The following is a 20,685-nucleotide window of genomic DNA, read 5'->3' as shown; positions in this document are numbered from 1 at the left end:
GGAGCTTTGCAGAAGCATGTCCTGACTCCCATCACTGGAGACTTAATGATGGTAATTCCCAAAGGATGATGCATGCTGACAGGCTTTGACACAAACTACCCCAGGATAATATTAATATGTATTAAAGGCTCAGGCAACTTTATTGGGTCGGGCTTGATCAGTAACACATTTCAACAGAGCGTCTCTATCATCTGCCTGAACATAAGCAAGGGAGGGAAGGAGAACACACGCACAACCTCACCTTGCTTCGGGTAGGTTTACAGGCAAACAAGGTTGATCTGTGATGAACTGCATGCTTGGCACAGCTCAGACCAAGGCCCTCGGACACTCTGCCACGAATACAAATGTCTCTGTGGGGCAGTTATTGTCAGAGTCTGTGTGCGAGATCAACATCCTTAACCCCTGACACTGGGCCAGACAGCTCCTGCACAGCCTTTCACCGTGCATCTGGGACATCTACCCCTCAGAAAGGAGAGGAGAGGAGGCAAGGGGTGCTTAGGAGGCAGTGTGGGGACACTGCTGCCACAGCACTGGGGGAAGGGGGAATGGAAGAAAGAAGGGCGGAAGCCTTTGATCATGTGTAATGTTAATGCAAGTGTTACACATCAGAGGCTCTGCCACAGTAACTAGCATATAAACAGGAGTCTAGTGTTAACAAGGAGGGCTTCTTGAATATGTTTGTATGTTTCCGAGTCAAAGCAATTTCCCTATTCAACAATACATGACACAGTGGAAGAAGTTCAGAAATAAACCAGCCTGACATGCTTAGACCTTTAATAGAATTTAGCTTCTTAGAACTAATTAAATGTTACTTAAATGAAAAAAAAATTCCAAGTACTTGGGAAAGGTGCCAATTTGACAGCTCTGGAGAATGAAATAATCTAATCATCCCCAGAGCATGGGCAGCAGCAGGACAGGCTTCCCCTAGTAACATACCTCGAACGTGACCTGGAAAGGCTGTTGATAGAAACGGGGCGTACAATCATCGTGGTCTAATGACTTTTCTGCTGAGACTGCTAAAACGGCTCCTGCCGAGCGCCAGCTGCGGCGGCGATTCGGACACCTGCCTGGTAGGAACGGCGCCGGGACCTGCCAAACTCCTGTCACCCGCTAACCGTCCATCGGAGCCAGCCACTCTCAGATCATCGCTCAGCCCGGGCTGACCGACTGACCCACCTTGGACACGCGCCACACGAGCCCACGAGATGTAAACAGGAGGTACTGTGTTTAGTCTGCACGTTTGGGCTCCCACCGCACCAACGCTCGGGCCCAAGAGGAGTCAGTCGCTGGCTGCCGCACGGAGTGGAGGCCGGGTTTTTTCGTGCCTCCTCCCCAGGAGGAGAGAGGCCTGCCGTCTCTCTTCCTCTCCACGGTCCCTCCGTTTACAAGCCTTTGCAGCAAGCCTCTGCATTGCAGTGCTGTGTTTCAGGCGCCAGCTCTCCTTGGAGCTCGTCGCCGTGCCTGGGGTCCCAAGCGAGGGAGGAGGCAGAGCCCCTCCGGGCCTCGCTGCGAAAGCTTGGCGGGGCCTGCCAACTCGGCCAGCCCAGGCTGCGAGGGACTGAACCCAACACAGCTCGCCTCCTCGGAAATTTTGCGCACCACAATTTCTTTTACTTCTGAAGCAAAGCCACACAAACCTCCCTCCTCCACTCCCAACACCACAAGGGACTGCAGAGAGCAGATGAAGCTTCCCGTTGCATATTAAGCCAAGAGCCTCAGACACTCCCGCATGTATCTCACACAACCGGGTGCTCCTCCTCTTGTCCCAGGCTGCTTCTGGCCTCCCTTCCTCCCCCACCCGGTCTGTCCTCCTTCATTCCCATCACAGGATGGGGCAAGAGCCAGCACAAAGGCAGTCACATCAGAAGAGAAGATCCAATGCACTGACCTTGTGTAGGAGACAAGCGAGGGAACTTGCTTCTCCCTACCCTGCAGGAGCTGGAAACTCTCCACCTTTCCCTCCCACCTACTCCAAAAAAATACATAATTTTCAGCACCCAAGTAACAGGCACAGAAGCAACCAGGCTCATAAGGGTTAATACTAGCTGCTTGTCTGAATGGTGACCTAATTATTGCCATTCTTCACTCTTAGAGGTTACCTGACTACTCCACACATCAATACATTTCAAGATGTGATGTAAATGCAAACAAACACTCTTATGTTTGGAGTTAACACAGTCACAAGATCCCGTGTATCATGTGTTGGCAAGCACAGGAACCAACAGCAAATGACCCACCCTTAAACCTGACCGTTTGCTGTTAATCATTACAGGAGCGTTGCACTTTCCAGCCAGTACAATCAAAGCACGCGAGTTCTTTGAAAATCCCTATACGAGATGATTTCAGCCAAGATCAGCTCCTTTACAAGCCGTACAGATTTCAAGGTATGATGTCCTCCAGACGTATGAACAGAGGCAGTGGAATGCCTTGAAAACAAGTCAGTGGAAGGTTAAATGCAACACTGCAATGCTAAAACAAACCTCTGCCTTAAAAGCAGAAGGGGAGGCAGGAATGCCACAGTAACAATGAAGGCAGAGATGCACTGCATGTATACAGTCCCTCAGAGACGGGCTTTTCTGCACAAACACGTTCCCTAAAGCTTTTTTTTATGCTTGCAATATGTTTATAACCGTGAAGAAATAGAATAGCGCTGTGCCACCATATCATTAGTGCATCACTGGCTCCGTAGGGCTGACCCTCAACACCAAGCAGATGGGGAACTTCCAAGGGAAATCTGTGATACAGAAAAAATCTGGTGCAGAAAATGTGTGGGTGCTTCAAGCAACCACAGACTTTTGTCAAAGAATCAATAGGAAACAGGTATAACTGAAAGAGGCTGCACTATCCGTGCTGCTCTCCTGTAAAGGACGATGTAAAACTGAGATCCTGGCTCTGTAGGATCAAAGTCCCACAGCTTTCTCTTGAGATCAGCTTGCTACTCTTCTGCCCTGGCTCCATTCTTGTTTAGGTCATTCCACTCTGCCTCCCCAAATTCCTTTCTGGAAGAAATCAAGAGTAAATACAGCCTGCAAAGTGTTTGCTGACTCCAGGAAATGGATACTACTGTATTCACAGATGATTTTAGAACTTTCCAGCCACTGCTTATCGATTTGAGCTCCGTTAACATAAATTGTAACAGTTCACCATTATTTTTTGAGTCCATAGTCACTGAAAATATTACACAAGAACTATAAGAAACGTTGCAGCAAGAATGGACAGGTTTGTTACACTTTTAACCCACATAAGCCCTTAGCAGGATCACTTTTATGACACTGTATAGGAGGAAAGGAGAGAAAAAGGAAGAAGGCTCTCTCACTTGTAACCAAGGTCCATGTGCTGCATAGGGGTGCTCTTCTGTTGCAAATGCTCCTTCTACTCCCGTTGATACAAACGTGATTGCTGTGTCCCCTGTAATACTTTTATATGTAAAGTGCCGTCCGTGTAAGAGCCTTCCCCTGGGGAATAAAACATGCGTGTGAATTGAAAGGCTGTGAGCAGCATTCAACAGACTGATGAAGATATATCGCTGTAATATAGCACTATAGCTTCTGCCATCAGCATGGAAGCCGTTTGAAGGCAGCGACTATTAATTTTTTTTAGGAATATATGACCGATTTGCTTCACAAAGCCCGTCACAAGTCTCCTTCTGAGGCAGGGAGCTCTCTCTTACTGCCCCCCTTGAACTCAGGGCCTTCTTTCAGAGCTGTATTAGCTCACCTCGGTCCAATGGCACACCTGTCCCCACAATGAGGCACTGATGCATCCATGGGCAGGGCACTGCCAGCCTTTCAGAGAGATGAAAGGCTGCAGGAGAGAATCCAGACTCCACATCATGTGGTAGGGTCTAAGCAGGCTCATCAGTGGGACCAAACTTACCTACGGTGACAATGCCTAGTAATCCACTGCCCTGGTGCTTGACAAATGTAACCTGTGTTACTTATGCATTTCAATGAAATGGCTAGAAGATACACATACGTGATCATCTACAGAATCAATTCCCATTTTTTCATTCAGTGCTTTCCATGGGGAAAACCATGCCCCTGGTATTTAGGCTCAGAGACTCTGCATACAAGCATGCCTCCAACATGCAACCAGGAAACGTTCAGGTAAGATATACGGCACCTAAGAACAGTCACAGCTGCCTGATGAGTTACTGCTGGTCAGCTGAGCTGTGGTAAGTGATCAGGACAGACTGTTCACACATTTGTAATGTAAAATAAAATATGTTTGCATTAACTGTCCCATTGGTTTCTCAACAGGCATAGGCAACCGTGCACCTGCTGCTGATAACTCTGATACCACAGGCACGTAACTCATTAAGCCAAAGTAACTCAAATCACCTGCAACCGTTTGTCTTATGCTAATGACAATTTGCCACATTTGACATTTGACACAAATGACATTTGCCACAGGTATTTTTAAAAATAGCGCCGATTGAAACTGTGGACATCTAGAAAAGTCACTTACAGTGGTATGCACAGCCTGAACCTTCGAAAGATAAGGCATAGGGCGTACACACAATGTTCTGTCCCTTCATTCACCTAAGTGCCAGAATTTGACTAAAAACACACTTGCATGCATAAACTGACTGCAAATGGGCTTTGTACAAATACTTGTGTCTGAGTCCATAAGCCATAGTTAACAACTCAAGGGATTTCTTTGACAGAATATGATAAGACATCTCTTCTTTATCACAGTTGCCAGCATTAGACTAATAATAATAAAAGCATACTAATCCTGTCCTGTTTCAGCACTCAAAATACACTGGAGGACAAAAAAAGAATGAGAAACAGTCTTACCACGATGAACACACATGCAAAGAACCATCTGTTTTTAATGTGTTTTGGCAAAATTATCTCAACTCTGGCCTTTAAAGACCCATTGCATGCATGCCTGTATGGCGAAACAATGCCACAAGGCAAAAGCTGCGTGTTAGTAAAAGCTGAGGAGGAGGACGGCCTCACTCACCTTAGACAGAGGGGAATCAGCGCTCCGGACTCCTGGTTGAACTTCAGGTGTACACTCTCCAGCTGTCTCGTGCGGATTAGCTCGTGAGGAATGATAGCTGCTGAGCTCTCGCTTTCTAAACTGTCCTTCCGGCTTCTGGGAGGAGAGACAAAACATGCATAGTTAGGGTCCCAGCGCTGTGTGCCATCACTGCTGTGATTCAGATCGATTGTGTGAATGCTGAAGGACATAGGAGCAAACTGTTAGGAAGATGCATCTGTGTTTTCATCACGCCTACAGAGACGCAGCCTCCCGCAGACTACCAGCCCCAGCATGCAGCTCTTCACCCTCATTAGACAACCTAGGATATGAATTGGAGCCTCATCCCTTCCTAGCATACAAGAAAGAAAAAATCTGTGAAGAACTGGGGCAAAACTACATTCTCCAAAGCCCAAACCACTACAAAATAGCTTGGAAGAATTAGCAGGTATGCCCTCCCTCCCCCTTTTGCTCTACCTTCAGGTTATTTCAGGCAGTGGCCTGTGGGAAAGGGTCAAAAAGTCTCTTGTGCCCTTGCTGAGTATCTTTAAGGTCTGAGGCATGCCTACAATCCTCTCCAAATCATTTCTTTCCACAGTTCAACCAAAAGGCTTTGAGAACTCTTGTTTCCACCAGCATCAAGTCAGCCACAAGATGGATTCTGCACGTGATGAGTAGGACATCTGCAGACTGCCTTCCCCTTGAAGTGGGGCTGCTTTAAGACAACGCAGCTTTGCTTCCTATTTATTCACTTCTGCAAGGCCAGCAGCATGTCATGGAGCTATGACTAAAGGTTATGTTGTTACATGATTAGGAACTTTGCCAGACAACCCTCCAGATAATCAAGCAGGTGTATCTCAAAATACTTGACCATAAACACTTCATATGTTCAAAGAGCAGTTACTTGATAGCCCAGAACGAAGAAAGCAGAATACAGGATTTACAGTTTTTAAGGATGACACGTATTGATGCAATGTGCCTGAAAAGTGACTTATATTTTTGTGACCCGATGTTCCATGTTCACTTAGTAGAAGTAAGACTTGGTGAAGATTGTTTCCATACAAGAGAATCACCAGAGGAGGGGAACAGGGAAGGCAGAAGAGAGCTGAAAGATGCCACACAGCAGTGTGGTTCTATCTTGCCAGACAGACCGAAAACCAAACAAGGCTACCAGGCTGCAGCTGCACTTGGGAACACTGTTAAAACACACCCAGATCCTTCCTCCACCCAAGCTGAGCCATCTTGAACGCACATCTGGAAAAATTGTAAAGAAACAGCTTGAACTTCGTGAGCTGACTTAGATCACACCTCTACTTGACTTTACATTTGGGTGTTGTCACAAAATTACTCCCATCCACCACACACATAGTAATATAGTTCAGAATGGCTTCCAAAGCAGATCAACCTCCACACTCTGCCCAGTCACCTAGTCCCAGGTGAGCCTTCCACCCAGACTGCTGAGCTGCTCCCTCTAAAATGAGGGTACAAGCTCAACTCTTCTATCTCACCATGCCTTCCTGTAAAGAAACAAACGTGCAGAAAACAAACAAACAAACAAACAACAACAACAAAACAAAAAACAGGGCAGCTCAGCTCATCTCATCTCCCTGCAAGATAAAAACTGTGAAACGTGTCCTGTGTTCTGCCTTTGCCACACACAAACTGTAATGGACTCAAGGACACAGTAGGTCAGGACCCAGTTTATGCACGGGGTGGGCTCTGGGCTGTCAGTCAGCCAAGTGTCAGGCTGGTGGGTTAACCCTGAGGCAGAGACACAACATGCTTTGTAGTCTATAGGTGGCACTTAAAGCTGTGTTTAATCTACTTCAGCAAACATTTTACAGCTCTTTGTAGGTGGGGTCTTCAAAGAGCAGAGTGGGCCAGCATTTCGCAGGCTGATTACCTGAGAAGTGCACGGTTGATTAATGATCAGTTGACCTTAAGCTAAGCTTTGCCTGAACTTCCTTATCAGATCTTATATACACAGCAAGCTGTGGGAAAGTCAGCCTGTGGTCTACCGCTTCCAATCATTCATTTATCAATCCCTACTAAAAGGGTCAGCCATTAGCAACACATAGCTTTCAAGCCATAAGCTCGCACTTAAATGCAGTTGCAGAGTTTATGCACCCTGGAGCAGATCAGGAGTTACACAGCAACGCTTCTGCTATGGAAAGAGACGGTGCCCTCCTCACCTGGATTGCCTAAGTGCTCTGGGCACGTCTCCTACCACTGCATCCCAAGCAATAGGTGCTGTAGGTTCGTGTTGCAGCAGGACAGACTGCCGGAGGACAGTTCCCCAAAACCCCCGGCTCCAAACTCCTGGAGCTGAAGGTGGGTTTTTCGGTTTCCACCACGCGAGCCAGTGCAGCTGCCAGCACAATGGGGCTGCAGTCCTGAGGGGAAACAGCCTCCGGTTGTTAATGCAATAATAGGAATGACGACAATATTCTGCAGGCAAGGGGCAAAGCTTTCTAAATCTTATTAAAAACAGCAAACGCTGTTTGTCATTACACACTCAAGAGAAGATGTTGACTAATGTATAACTATCAAACGGAACTGTCATGACTTTAAGGCTGTCAATAATTATGACTTCACATTAATAAGTAACCAGCCCTTCTGTCAAAAAGGTGAAGGAGTGAAGCAAAATGGTAGTTAATTCTTTGAATGACATGAAATTATTAATCCTTTCCACAAAACTTTTCCAAAATAGTCACGGTCTCCGTGCTTCTTTTTTCACTTTAGTGGAGCTCACACAGTCTCAAAGTTAGGGGTGAAACTACAGGAGCAGAAAGTAAACCACCCTTCTAGCTAAACTACACATTTTTAAAGAGAGTTTGTGTGGGGGGCATTTCTGGACGTGTTGTGGAAGAAGCATAACACGTCGAGAGGTGACGATGCACCCCACTTAGAATGGGGTTGTAGCACCTACTTTCCGCCTCAGCAGAAATCGCCACCTCAGGGCCGAGAGGTGATCGGTCCCACCTCCCCAGCAAGGGACCCCAAAGCTCGCCGACCCAGCTGGGGCCCTGCTGTGCTTTTGCGAGCGTCCTGCAAATACGCTGGAAAGGTGGTGAGGGGGGGCACGGGCATCCCATGGCCTACATCCAGTCTGTGGACCAGTGGTCAGACCCACGCGGTGGCTGAGGTGAGGAAGTAGGCCCGTACGACCCACCACTGCCTCCGCAGTTATTATATCCTGGGATATGCAACTTAATGAAAATAAAACAGACAAAAGCAAGATTTGAAGGGTTTGTAAAATGGAGATGCTCAAGTGAAAGAAAGGTGCTTGAGGAAGGCCACAAGTCTGCCTTTCAGACTCCGAGCATCTGCAGGGACTCTGCAAGACGCATTAAAATTCTCCCACTGGGAACGGAAATCCTTGTGCTGATTCTTCCAAAGGGTGATAGCCCAGATGGAGGGTCAGCAGGACTTGTAGGGTGTTATTAATAAGATTAGAGTTCACATTGTAACACACACTGCCATCCACAGCTTGTACTTTTCAGCCGTAGAAGAAAATTTAGAAAAAGTTTGCTTTCTAACACTAACATCCCTGGTTTTACGACTATCAGTTACCCGTAAGCCTTTGCTTCCTCCACCCCATCACCAAATAAATCAGCAGCAGAATTTGATGGAGTTTTATTTGTTATGACTAAGATCTAGCTGACTATCACATAAAATGTTGCAAACTTTGTCTATTCCAGATTTAATACTTCATCCAACCCACACAAAAAAAAATCATGTTTCTCAGTGTCCAGAAAAAACAAGTCTGCAAAAGCCAGGGCTGCTGCATTAGGGAAAGCAGGAGATTTAAATGGAAGCAGCATGCCGGAAATGCCCCAGTTTAAGGACTGCACATCTAGTGTTTTGTGAAACTGGAGGGGAGTTGGAGGAGATTAAAGCGCATTTCCCACTGATTGGGAGCTTGTGGGAGGTGTAAACGTGGGCAGTTGTCAGATTAATTCTTTAGATGATTACATTCTTTTTGTTTCTTTAAAGCTGTTTGTAGTTGGGTTTGATGTCTCCTGTTCTGGGCAAGTGTATTGCTGCAGTTACCAAGGTGACTTTAGCTGACTTTCAACTATTTTTTCCAGCTTCGGTTTCTACCAGTAGTCTGCTTCTGGGCGGAGGAGAGAGGGAGGGAGGAAATTATGTTTGTTTTTGTTTTGTTTTTTAATTTTGTGAATGCTGATTAACACTTCATGAACTTAACCAAAGTCATACTTGATTTTTAAAGCAAAGTTTTAGGGAGAGGGGTGGTCAAGCTGTTGCAAAGGGGTCCAGCGTGGACTGCAGCCTCCCCAGACCTCTGCCCACAGGGAGAAAGGGCCCGAGGAGACTACAGGTCCCAGCGTGCTGCACTCCTTCTCGATGGGAGCAGCCACACGCTGCAACCTGCAGCCTCCTGGGGGCCCTCTCCTCGTATTAAAGATGAGGGTGGCTGCAATCTGCTTAATTTTCTGCCAATTAGCAGCAGCCCTTGGGGATCCTGGAAAATGGCCAATGCAATCAGCGGGTTGCGCAAAGTTTGGATGTCCCCTCCTTATAAGTCATGTTTACGGCAGGCTCCTCTCGAGCAGTCCCCATGGCAGTTATTTTATGGGATTCAAGAATAACCAGATCGGATTAAGAAAGGTTTATTTATTCTTGCATTTGCATTCCGCTTGATGATCAGAGCGTTTGATCTCAGGGATCTGTCACTGAAGGAGGTCTCCATTCCCTTCCAAGCTCTGTCACTGACACGGAGCATAATTCCTCAGCGTTTCCAAGTCACCACCCTGGGTACTGAACTCTCAAAGGCCAGACTCTTGGAAGCTGTCCACAGCAGTGACTCTGTACGAGTGGGTGCCCACCGCATCGCTAACCCGACCTGCAGTCACTGCTCCTCGCTTCCTAAGTACAAACCCCAGCACCATGAGTTAGCAGGCACAGAGCAAGCTCACAGCAGCTGGGAAAGAAAGTCTGGCCTGCTTTTTTTCTTCCTTTCTCCTTTCCCAACTGGGGCTATTTCAAACTTCCTCACTCCCTAATGAAGATATGGTCAAAGATCACTTAAGCGTCGGCAATCTTCCAGTGTCTTTCCCACAGCTTCCCCTGAAGGGCAAACCAGCAGTTGTGGGAAAGAGCCCCGAGCATCTTGGCACACAGAGTTAGGGACACGTCACAGAGGCAAGTGCCGAAGTGGGGAGGACGCTGCTGCACAGCTCCTGCTGTGGTCGCACGGAGCCAAGGCTCGCTGAGGCACTCAGATCTGGGTGCTCACCATCCTGGTTCAACCGGACGGCAAAGATGCTCTGTGTGCATTCCCTGGCGCAGAAGGGCTCCAAGGACAACGCCAGCAGCAACAATCTTCTTGCCGCTCACATATCCCTTTGGAAAGCTGCATAATAACTGCTGTCAGTGCTTGCAGGGGCCAGGCTGTTCCAGACCTACAGCTGAACTAGGACTCAGGCTGTGCCACCGGCACCCTGCAGGCTCAAACAACTCTTGTGTGCATCAGGTTCCCTGCCTGTAAAACCGAGACATTTTTCCACGCAGGGGTGTTGCAAGGATTAAGTCAATGTTTGCAGAGCACTTTTGGATTCTCAGATGGGGAAAACTATGCAGAAGTGCAAATTACTAGCATGGTGACCATTCTGCACTTCTCCTGACACTGGTTTTCCAGCCATTCGCTTTTCTAGTTCGCAGGCTTGTCACCCAGCACTCAGGCTCATGCTGAGAGACACTCCCTAAAGCACATTGCCTCCCCCCCTTCAGCATTCCTTACTCAAGCAAGACACCACTGAATGGTGTCTCGATGAGAGAGCATGCCTAAATAAGCAGGACTGGCTTGGAAACTTACAGCTTAGTGGTTGCAGAATCAGAAAGTCTAGCCAGAACTAGACAGTTTCAGAGAATGCTGAAATGCTCCCCTTTATGTAAAACGTTGCCTCCAAGAACTGAAGACAGGAAACCAGCTACAGACAACAGCTCCCCTCCGCCCAAGTAAAGCAGCAAGCAAAACCTAGTGCGACTGGAAGAAGCAAAGTGCAGACTTGCCTCAAAGCAAATTCTACATCTTGATATCACCTTAAGAGCTTCCTCAGAAACGCTGCTCAGATGGAGCTCGTTAATTTGCATTAACCCAATGCTACGCACAGCATTTACTGGAAGGAGGGATCAGCACGCCCTACTTCCCGAGTCAAAGGGACTACACAGAGAGCGGCCTCTGGTCTTGCAAGCGGCTGCACTCTTATTCACACGCTCCGAACCTGGCACTGCATCACACCGTGATCTCGGAGGACTTCTGGAGTGACACAACTCCCTCTTCCCACAAGGGAAGGGCACCAACCTGAGATGCTCGGGGTGCCCTGCGCCAGGAGGTCACGGCCAGGACGGTCCTGCCAGCCCCACCTGCCAGAGGCTCGCTCCCTGCTCTGTTTGCCAGGAACCTGCCTTCATTTCCCTGCGCAGCTGGAAACTGTTCAGGGCTGGATGGAATTAGCACACTGGCACAGAGCTACCATATGTTAAGGGATCCCTAGACTCAGCCTGTTTTTTCTGCCGGGAAATTGAACGCAGATGGGATTTGAGGTCTTTGGGGCATCTGCTGTGGGCTCCCGGACAAATGACCACTGTGCGTGAGTGGCCCGGGGGGCACCAGAGCACGTTGCTGCCCGGGAAATCCCAGACAGAAATATGGGAACCATGCGTGAGCGGCCTGTTGAACCACACTGCTTTATCCTCCTCGACAAGAGGGAGAGTGACAAACTGTAAGGAGACGCTGGATAAACCTTGTGTTTTGTCAAATCGACGCAGCCTTGGGAGACCTTTTTCCACTACTCAAACCTCACCTTGAGACACTGGGGATGTGCGTGGGCACTACCTGAATCCTGGAACAATGAAGTGTAGCAATTACTGATAATTTTAGCCTCAACTTATGCAGCAATGCAGCTTGCTAGCTCTAGGTTTCTATTCCATGCCTCCGCTGACAGGAGCAGTAGAACTGAGTCAGCCAAGGGGCAGAAAAACATCACTTTCAGCAATGCTGCGTGATAAAGGGGACCCTTGAGGGGTGGAAAAGGTCAAGAATTCCCCTATCCCAACCCTGGCTCTCACCGCAACTGTGGCAAATTAACTCCGCTGTCCCCACGTGTAAAGCGGGGATACTACTCCCCTACTTCACAGGACAGCACTGAACCAGTTGCCAGGAACTATTACAGACTCAGCCCTGGAATCTCCCACATAGAGAAATTAAACAGCGAACGGAGCGAGGCTTTGCAAGTGTCACTGATCTCTGACATCTGGAGCCTCCAGCCCACCGAGGTCTTAGCAGCACCAGTGTTTAGTCTGACATCTAAACGCTCCCTGTTGGGAACAGCTCGCAGCATCCAGCGACAGTGGATGTGCACACCAAGAGCCTGGAAGCATCGCCTTTTTGTGTCTCAACAGCACCTACCAAGCTGAGGGGTCCTAAGAAATAAATAACAAGCCACTGGCAAGTAGATTCAGATTCATACACGCCTCATTTTTCCAAGGTGTAATCAAGAGTATTATGTTACCTATGGTCAAAATGATTAGTCATGTTTCCAAAGATTAATTTTCCTTTTTTTTTTTTTTTAAATGCATGAGAACTGATTTAATGGCTGCTTATGAACTGAGCTAACAGTCATTTGGAGAAACAGATGTCCAATGCAGTTTTAAGCATTAAGAGTGCCTTTATTCATATCCTTAGGAGAAAAAATGGCTACACGGTCTACAGTAATAACACTAATGAATCAAAGTGCTACAGCTGCCCAACAGGGTTTTGACAGAAACCAGCTTTTTTCTCAAAGGAACTTTTTTTTTTTAGGATTCTGGGACAGTGAACAACTGCTAATATGAATGCTTAACATGTAAGTATGTGCCTTGCTGAATCAAGCCCTATCTGGAACCAAACAATGTGAGGATTTTGCATAAGCACCAAAAACTGTAACACCACAAAGATGGGGAAATTCACATGGAATCTGGATCTCCAAAATTTTATACAAATAAATATTCAAAAGTTTGAGTGCTTCTGACGCTATTTAGTGACACTGAATGCAGAACAGGTTGTCTGCTTTAAACCCTGACAGATTATTGCGTGTGGGTGGTAGGGTTAGGATAAAAGAAAGGGAAGAAAGCTACTATGAAAGCAGCCAGTGGCTGCAAATCTATGATAAATAAACAGCACATTCCTCTTCTGCACAAAGCCATTAGAGTCTATGTCAGCCTTTAACATTCTAATGTCAGCTGGGTGCAAATTTGACAGCCACGGGGTTCTGCGGTGCTCCCTATGGAAAATAGATTTGGAACAATTTGCCATGCCCCAACAGAGCGCTTCTGTCAGGTTCCTGAGGAGCCCCGAGTGCACCAGTTCGTCACAGGACCCTTGCAACGAACCATGGGTTTGATATTTTATGGTCTGGTGTGTACAGTGCAGGATATGATTACACTCAAGCCTGGTTCCCATCAGCCAGCACCTCGTAATCGTTAACATATTTATCCTTGTGGTGCCTCAAGAAGATGACATTGTTATTAGTCCCATTTTATAGATTTAGAACTGAAGCTCAATAGCTGGATGACTTGCCCTTCATTACACAAGATTCATAGGGAAGGCCAGAACTGAGACCCAGCTCTACCAGGCCCAAGCAGGATCGCACCAGCAGGACTAGATCTATGTGCAGGGCTGTCCTTCTCAGGTGCCTCTAAGTCCCGTGACGTGACTGCATCTGCACTGGGTTTTGTCTTGCATGTCTCAGCCTTTGCAGTAGTGTTGTGGTTTAACACCAGCAGTTCCCCTTGGGGATTTGGATGGAGGTATACTACTCCATGCAAAAACTGAACTCCTAAGCTACATCCCCCTGCAACAGTGGGAGATGAGAGACTCCAGACTATGTACATGTGGTTAAGAGCAGGTTGTCCAACCTTGCTCAAATGCTCATGCAGAGACAGTATATTGAGAAAGGCCAAGAGCTAGTAAGATCTTCCTCTGCTGCTTCATCTGTACCACACTGTGCTGGAAAAAATGTTGACTGGTAAGTTTTCACTAAAATAAGGGTAATCATCAGGTCTGATTTAACTACAGGTTAGTTAGAAGTTATGAGTAAAGACTGCTTGACAGTACAAATCACCCGTCTCAGGGAGGATAACACATCAAACAAGTCCCATTGTATCCGTTACGTGAACTGGAGAACAAAAACGACTGCACAAGTCAAAAAAGACCTTTTCCAAACTTCTCTAAAGGTAGTCAGGGAAGAGACAGGAAGGAGGTAGTAGGACACACCGCTGTTAAAGTTGAGGAGATCAGATGTAAACCAGAGTGACCACCAGTAAGACACAGAGCGGCCTGATAGCTCTCTTTCTTTAACTGCATTGCTGTTATGGAGAACCAGGCTAGCTATCAGCTTCCACAGCAGCAACCACAGACCTCAGAGCAATGTATTGATCTTCCAGGAGACAAACACTGGGAACCAGCCATTCCTACCATTCATGCTTCAGGGAGGACGGGTGTGCGGCTGCTACAGGTAAGAGAGCTTTGCTACAAAGGGTACTATCATGGATATGAAGCTCTGGATTTGACCTGCCTTCCTCTCTGTCTCAGAACAGCTAAAAGCTCAGGTAAATATTTGTGTACTCCATCACAGACCTCTACTAATGTTTCAGCACTCTGTCTTGAGCACACCTCTGTTTATCATACCCTGAATGGCATACAGCTTTCTTATCTAAGCAACAACTGCCTCCCAGCATTGTGGCTTACCCATCGGCTGCCTCCCTGTCCTGATTAACACCCAAAATGTTTCTGGTCTCTCCCAGCTGCTGCAAACAGAGAGCTTTTACTGCCATGCAGATTTATGCAGGAGCCTGGCATCAGCGAGAAATCCTGCTCAGTACTTTTAAGGCTGGCAGTGATTGATTCTTGCAAATGAGATGATATCATCTGATTTTTTCAGTGGGGCCAACGGGACCAACCGTCAGGCAGAGAAGTACTACTCAGAATCGGAGTCAGGTAAGAATCTGGCTCCATATAATTACTACATATCAAAAATAACATTATTCCTAAAACAATACTAAAACCACCTGATACTATTTTTTTATAAGCACCAGTATCTCATCTTACGTATTAGTACACAGTATCAGCGATTGACATAATACTTTCCCAAAGTACCCGGAAATATTTATATGCAAACTAAATCAGAGGTCACCCAGAAAACGGAACAAGAAAGGACATCAGAGTCCTAATTAAGTATGAGCAATATTTTTCCTGTGAAATGCTTGATCAAGAATGAAATTGGAATTGAAGCAGAGCAGGGTGCTGCTCCTGCCTGGCACTACAGGAAAGAGCTGATTTCATGATGATCTTTATTCTTGAAGCAAGAAAGCACAAATGTGCACGGGAGACTAGGAAATACCAAGACAAAAAGAGTACCGCAAAGATACATGCCTTCTGCATCACTTAGATGAAAACATTATGATTGATGGAAGAGATTAAACTAGTTACCAGCCTAAAATGGAAAGGGAAGAAACACAAAAAGGCTGAAGTGCAGATACTGCAGATGGCTTGAAACCACAGGTAATTTCCTATAGATTTGCTGAAGCCAAAATTTACAAATGAGGACAGATCTCCAGGCCCACCTAGTCCCACTTTACTCACCTGTTAGTGTACAGACCATCAGATAGGAGGGTGATAATTGGCAGGTGATTACTGACAGTACCTGCCTGCTTAGGCAAGACCAAAGTCACTTTAAAAATATCAATGTTTTAATCAGAAGGTTTCTAATTATGAGCTTGCAATCAAAACGTGCAGGCAAAAATATCAGCAAATGCTCATCTATGCCACCTAGCTCTTTGGATACCTCAACACTGTTTGACAGTACATTTTATAGGGCTCAGTCCAGCCAATGGCAAGGGTCTGGAATAAGATGGTCTTTAAGGTCCCTTCCAACCCAAACCATTCTGATTCTTCCTCTGTCTTTGCCCTTTGCAAGTGTTTGCTATCATCTTTCTTCTCTGCCTGCCAAGCCTTTTCCCACCCAGCTCTTACTGAGTTTTATAGTCTGAGCTCTGAGTATTCCTCCTCCCATCACCTGAGAATGCATGACGAAACTTACGGTGCTCGGTCATGGTTCAACCCATTCTGTCTTTGTGCATTTATTGGAGGTAGAACAGGTTTGCTGTTAATCTCAAGCCCTCTCCGCAAAGTCTCCCTGATTTGTTCTGTATCTGCAAAGAGAATTTTTTTAGTGTGACTCAGAGTCCCCAGAAACATCACATAACACAAGGAGACACCAGCTTTTCTTAAAAGGCCTGTCTCTACGGTGTATTTCATCTAAACTCTTCCCCTTCAGAATGAAATAAAGAAATACTATGGGTGAATTCTTAACGGCCCTTCCTGCACCTTAGCAGTTATTTCACTTTATAAAGTCAGCTTGAATTCTCATGTTTTGGGCTGCAAGGTTATGTCAAGCAAGGAGAACTGAAAGCTTTTCCCAATGAGGAAATTCTGGGTAGTTTTGTATCCTTTCAAAAAGGAGGTGTTTGCTGTACCTGAAGCTCTTGCAGAACCTCTTGACACAGCCAGCCTTTGTGCTGGAAGTCACTTTTCTCATTAGGCATAATAGGAGTTTGTTCCTTTACCAAATGAGTTAGGGGAGATCCTGCAGTTTTTACAAATGGCTTTGTAAATCTGATGATTCATTTACAACCAGATTCACAAGAAGAAAGTCATTTTATGCAGGGTAAACTTCAGCCTCAAGCTCACGTGTGAAAATAAAATGCAAATTATGCAGCTCAGATACAGTGTTCTTGCTTTTTCGTTTTCCTATGATGTTGATTAGCCAAATACTTTAACAGGATGCTTTCTTAACTTGCTTAGAAGTTTCCTGATCTTTTCTGATAATTAGGTGGAGGAAAAAATACCCTAATGATTTCAAAATCTTTTGAAGGATATGACATACAAATATCATCTATGCCTGTCCCAGGCTTTTCGTTTGCACAGCTGAGGAAGAATACTGTCTACTCTTTTTAGATCCAATGCAGTTCAAAATATATGCACAGAAGCCAGACAGATCCGTATATGCATATAGGGTTGTTTGTTTGTTTTAAAACATGGACTTAAAAACCAGATATCATAGACTTAAGATATTCTTAAGGAAAACATCATTAAGTCCAAGAAATCTCAAGCCCTCAAATTTTATGTTACTTTGCCCATTTGAAAGATACCAATTTCAAGCATGCTTAATGGCCACAACATCTGTACCCTGACACAGCATCTCACTGCAAAGGGGAACTCCACCGTGTTCAATTTTCTTTTCTTTCTAAAGTTCCGTATTTGCAAGATCCACTTGAGTTCAGCTACAGCAACATGCAGTGTCAGACCAATGTGCCACCCAAGAAGCGACAAAGTTAAAAAGGAAACACAGCCTGGGAAAATGCAGTTGTGTCACCCAGCAGGTGCTAACAGTCCTGGTTTCACCCAGTTCTCAGTTTAACTTCGCAGATTTAGATTACAAATGGCCTAAAACCTGAAAGATGCATTTAAAGAAAACAATGCAAAGATCTCTTTCTCTATCTCCTGTCTTCCTCAAAGAGGCCACACCAAAATTCATTTTGTTCCTGAGACATACTGAGCCTTCCAGCATGAGTGGTGATTTTTTTTTTTTTTAAATGAACCCCACAACGCTGCCCAGACCAGTCAGAGAACAGGCCAAAAATGCATGACAGCAACTCAGCCCAGGTCCTCTTACCTTTCCCGGAGAGTCGCCGCGGCTGGGTCCCAATGCAAATGCTCCTGCTGTCTTCATCATCCTCGGGGGGGCGGCTGAGATCGTCCCAGGCACATTTGGCACTCACTCCACTCAGGTTTGAGCCATCTGTCTCAATCCCTTTGTCGACTCTCTCCTGCTTGAAAAGATCCAAAACCCCACGACTTTTTTGGGTGTGACTTGACCCTGAGCTGGAACCCACCCTGGCTCCGTGCAGTGTGAGCACGGCTGCCATCAGCAGCTCCTACATCTCCCTCTCCGCTGCCAGCCTCTGCTCTCCAGCCCCTGTGCTTTGATATATCAGCTAAGGATGACCGGACATTGAGCCAAATCTGGCAGCTGATGTGAACTGGAACAATCTTCTTCATGGCAGGCTGAGCTGAACCCCTAGCCTTTCCTCCCTGCTTCGCTCTGGGGTGCTCAAGGGCATAAGTCAGGGAAAGACAGAAGTGGAGAGTTCTGGGGTATACAGGGTTGCTTCTACGTTAGCTCTAGTTGACACCCAAAGTATTTATATGCTCCTATATGAAGCACAAGTTCTCACTCTACTTGTTACATGCTACTGATAACAACCCCACGAATAACTGAGATCCCTTTCCAAGCTTACCAAAGAGTCCCGCAACAAAAAGTTCGCACAGAGACCCATCGTTCCCAGGAGTTCACCATTTGCAAACTGCCCATACAACAACTGCTTTTTACTGTGCTGGCCTGTTCAGTTAAGGACAGATATGCAAGGAGACATCGGTCTATACGCAAGTGTCAAAGTCAAAACACACAAGCTCCCTCCCTTGCAAGTTGGACTTTCCAAGCATGTAACCACCGTTTGGTGTCACACACCACCACCAAGCAGCTGGATGCTCCCGGACACCATGCATTTTTTCAAGGACACGTGTATCTGTTGCCAGCAAGACTGTCCCCTAAGCTGCACCCAAAACTTCCAGCGGACACCCACCTGCTAATGGGAACTGTCGTTACTCTGAATTTCCACCCATTTCCCACAAGGGGGTAATGTTGAGCTGAACAGACTTAGGGCTGGGTTACACCGAGGAAGGGCTGCTCATAACGCTGGTACCTCTACTGGCACCAAATAAATCCGGCTCGTCTTCCTCTGTTCTGTAGGGGTGTCAGTTCTCACACCACTCAGCGATCTGCATCTCACTACGTACAGCTGGGTCACCTCAAAATACGCGGTAAGTCCCACTGCTCACAGGGCAGAAACTTTGAAGATTTGAGGGAAGAGCAGAGCTGTGTTACACACTACAGGAACAGACCTTGCTGCTCATTATTCCTAGCCTCGGGTTTGACCTTGCCACTGGAGTCAAGAGACCGTGGGAGCATTCAGTGCTTTGCAAGATCTGTTCCCCAAGAAGCAGTTTCCATGCTAAAACCCTCATACACTCCTCCCCCTGCCCAGCTGTAGCCACTGTACCCTATAAAGAGCATTGCTTGTTCTTGTGACCATCCAAGAGGGGATCTGAGCAGCTCAGAGATAAGCACGAGCGCTCCGGGTGTGGTTGCACAGCATTTGAAGATGATGTAATTCACAGTGGCTGCAGTCCCACCCTCCTCCATGTGCTCCTACCCCTTCCCCGAGCCAACTGACTTTTTTTTTCCAGCTTTTTCACCTTCCTGAACTGGCTCTCTGGCCCAAGAAGGGAGGCAGAGGCTTGTAGCGGGGGTTAAGACCACAGCAGTCCTGGCTTAGGTTTAAGTATTCAAGAGACTGCCTTCCTTCCGTCTCTCTCCCTGGAAGAAGGCTACTTGCTGGGATCTTCCTCTGGCGTCAGGGGAAACTGGCTTCTATGAAAAAGTAATGGGAAAATCTGAGAAATAATACAGCTGCTGGAATTTTCTTTTGTTATATGCTAAACACAAAATTAGTTGTTTAGCCCAGAAATAGAAGTTGTGAAAAAAAACAACCCTGCATCTGATGCTACATATGCTAGCGATGCTCTAAGCGAGATTTACCACGTGGCTCTTTGGGGAGCCCTCCACAGTGCTCTGGAAGGATCCAAATCATCAGCTGGGGATTTTGTCAGCATGGTTATTTTTTATTCCAGAGATTGGGAAGTGAAGGAGGGCCACCAAACTTGCCCTTGAGCACGGAGGAAGGGCCCCGAGGACTCGAGCTGGACGTCTCTGGGATGTGCTGCTCCATCCCCGCAGCCAGAGGCCCCGCTCACAGCATGCAGCCTCAGGGAGGGGGTGAGGGATGTTCTGCAGCGCCTGTCTGCATCTCAGCTGGTTTGCAGAGCACTTCCTCGGGGGAAAGAAGTGCTGCTCTGCTGGCATCCCTTGGAGATCAAGGGAGCTGATGGAAACGAGCTGGCCTAAGGCGGCCTGTGTTTGTAAGCATTGATGTCAAAGGGGGAAAAATAAAATGAAATAACCAACACAGGCTCTTGGTTTGGGGAAAGCAGTGCTTTCCCCCCTTCCTAGCCAGTGAAGATGTGCCTGGGCTGAGGGGCTGTTCTTCCTCCCATGAAAGGGCAGCCTGAGCAGGAGGTTGGAGGAGCCCAGGGCAAAGGAGGTTCAGCTTTTTCCTTCCTCAAAGAAAGGATGTTTCTGTCCCATTTTCCTCTCAGCATGTGGGAGGGATGCTCTGAGGCTCTTCTAAGCCATTGATCCCTTTCTAAACGAGCCAGAGCACTGCAGCGTGACCCGCAGAGCAGCAACCACAACTCAGGAAATTCAAATCAGCTTTATTCTCTTCTGAGATATCTGCTAAGACAGAGAATCAGCACAGAGCTGGGGACCAACAGGGACTGTTTGACAGCGCTGCCAGGGAAATCTGAACGGCCTACAGGGAAGCCTGGCTGCACAGAAAGCAGCCAGCGCTGCCACAGCGTTAATTGCTGACATCCTGGGATGACATCTTAGTTGGGATCCGTTCTCAGCGACTTTGAACAGAAAGTACAGCTGCTGCTGCCAGGGCTGGGTT

The 20,685-nt window shown here is 46.8% G+C and overlaps 1 protein-coding gene across 2 annotated transcripts in view; it reads right to left on the bottom strand.

Annotated features, from left to right (window-relative positions):
- SUFU (SUFU negative regulator of hedgehog signaling) overlaps positions 1-20,685 on the bottom strand; it is an 84,314-nt gene that overhangs the window by 13,425 nt on the left and 50,204 nt on the right. The window contains exons 7-10 of one of the 2 annotated variants that reach the window (XM_040564542.1): positions 17,727-17,883; positions 16,092-16,203; positions 4,969-5,103; positions 3,317-3,455 (exon numbers count right to left, since the gene is read on the bottom strand). In XM_040564542.1, coding sequence (XP_040420476.1) covers positions 3,317-3,455; positions 4,969-5,103; positions 16,092-16,203; positions 17,727-17,883 — 543 coding nt within the window. The remainder of the gene's footprint in view (positions 1-3,316; positions 3,456-4,968; positions 5,104-16,091; positions 16,204-17,726; positions 17,884-20,685) is intronic. The other variant, XM_040564543.1, reaches the window with a different exon arrangement.

This window comes from Cygnus olor, chromosome 7 (genome assembly GCF_009769625.2).
Source record: "Cygnus olor isolate bCygOlo1 chromosome 7, bCygOlo1.pri.v2, whole genome shotgun sequence".
In the NCBI taxonomy this organism is placed as follows: domain Eukaryota; kingdom Metazoa; phylum Chordata; class Aves; order Anseriformes; family Anatidae; genus Cygnus; species Cygnus olor.
This window is presented reverse-complemented; position numbering and strand designations above follow the sequence as displayed.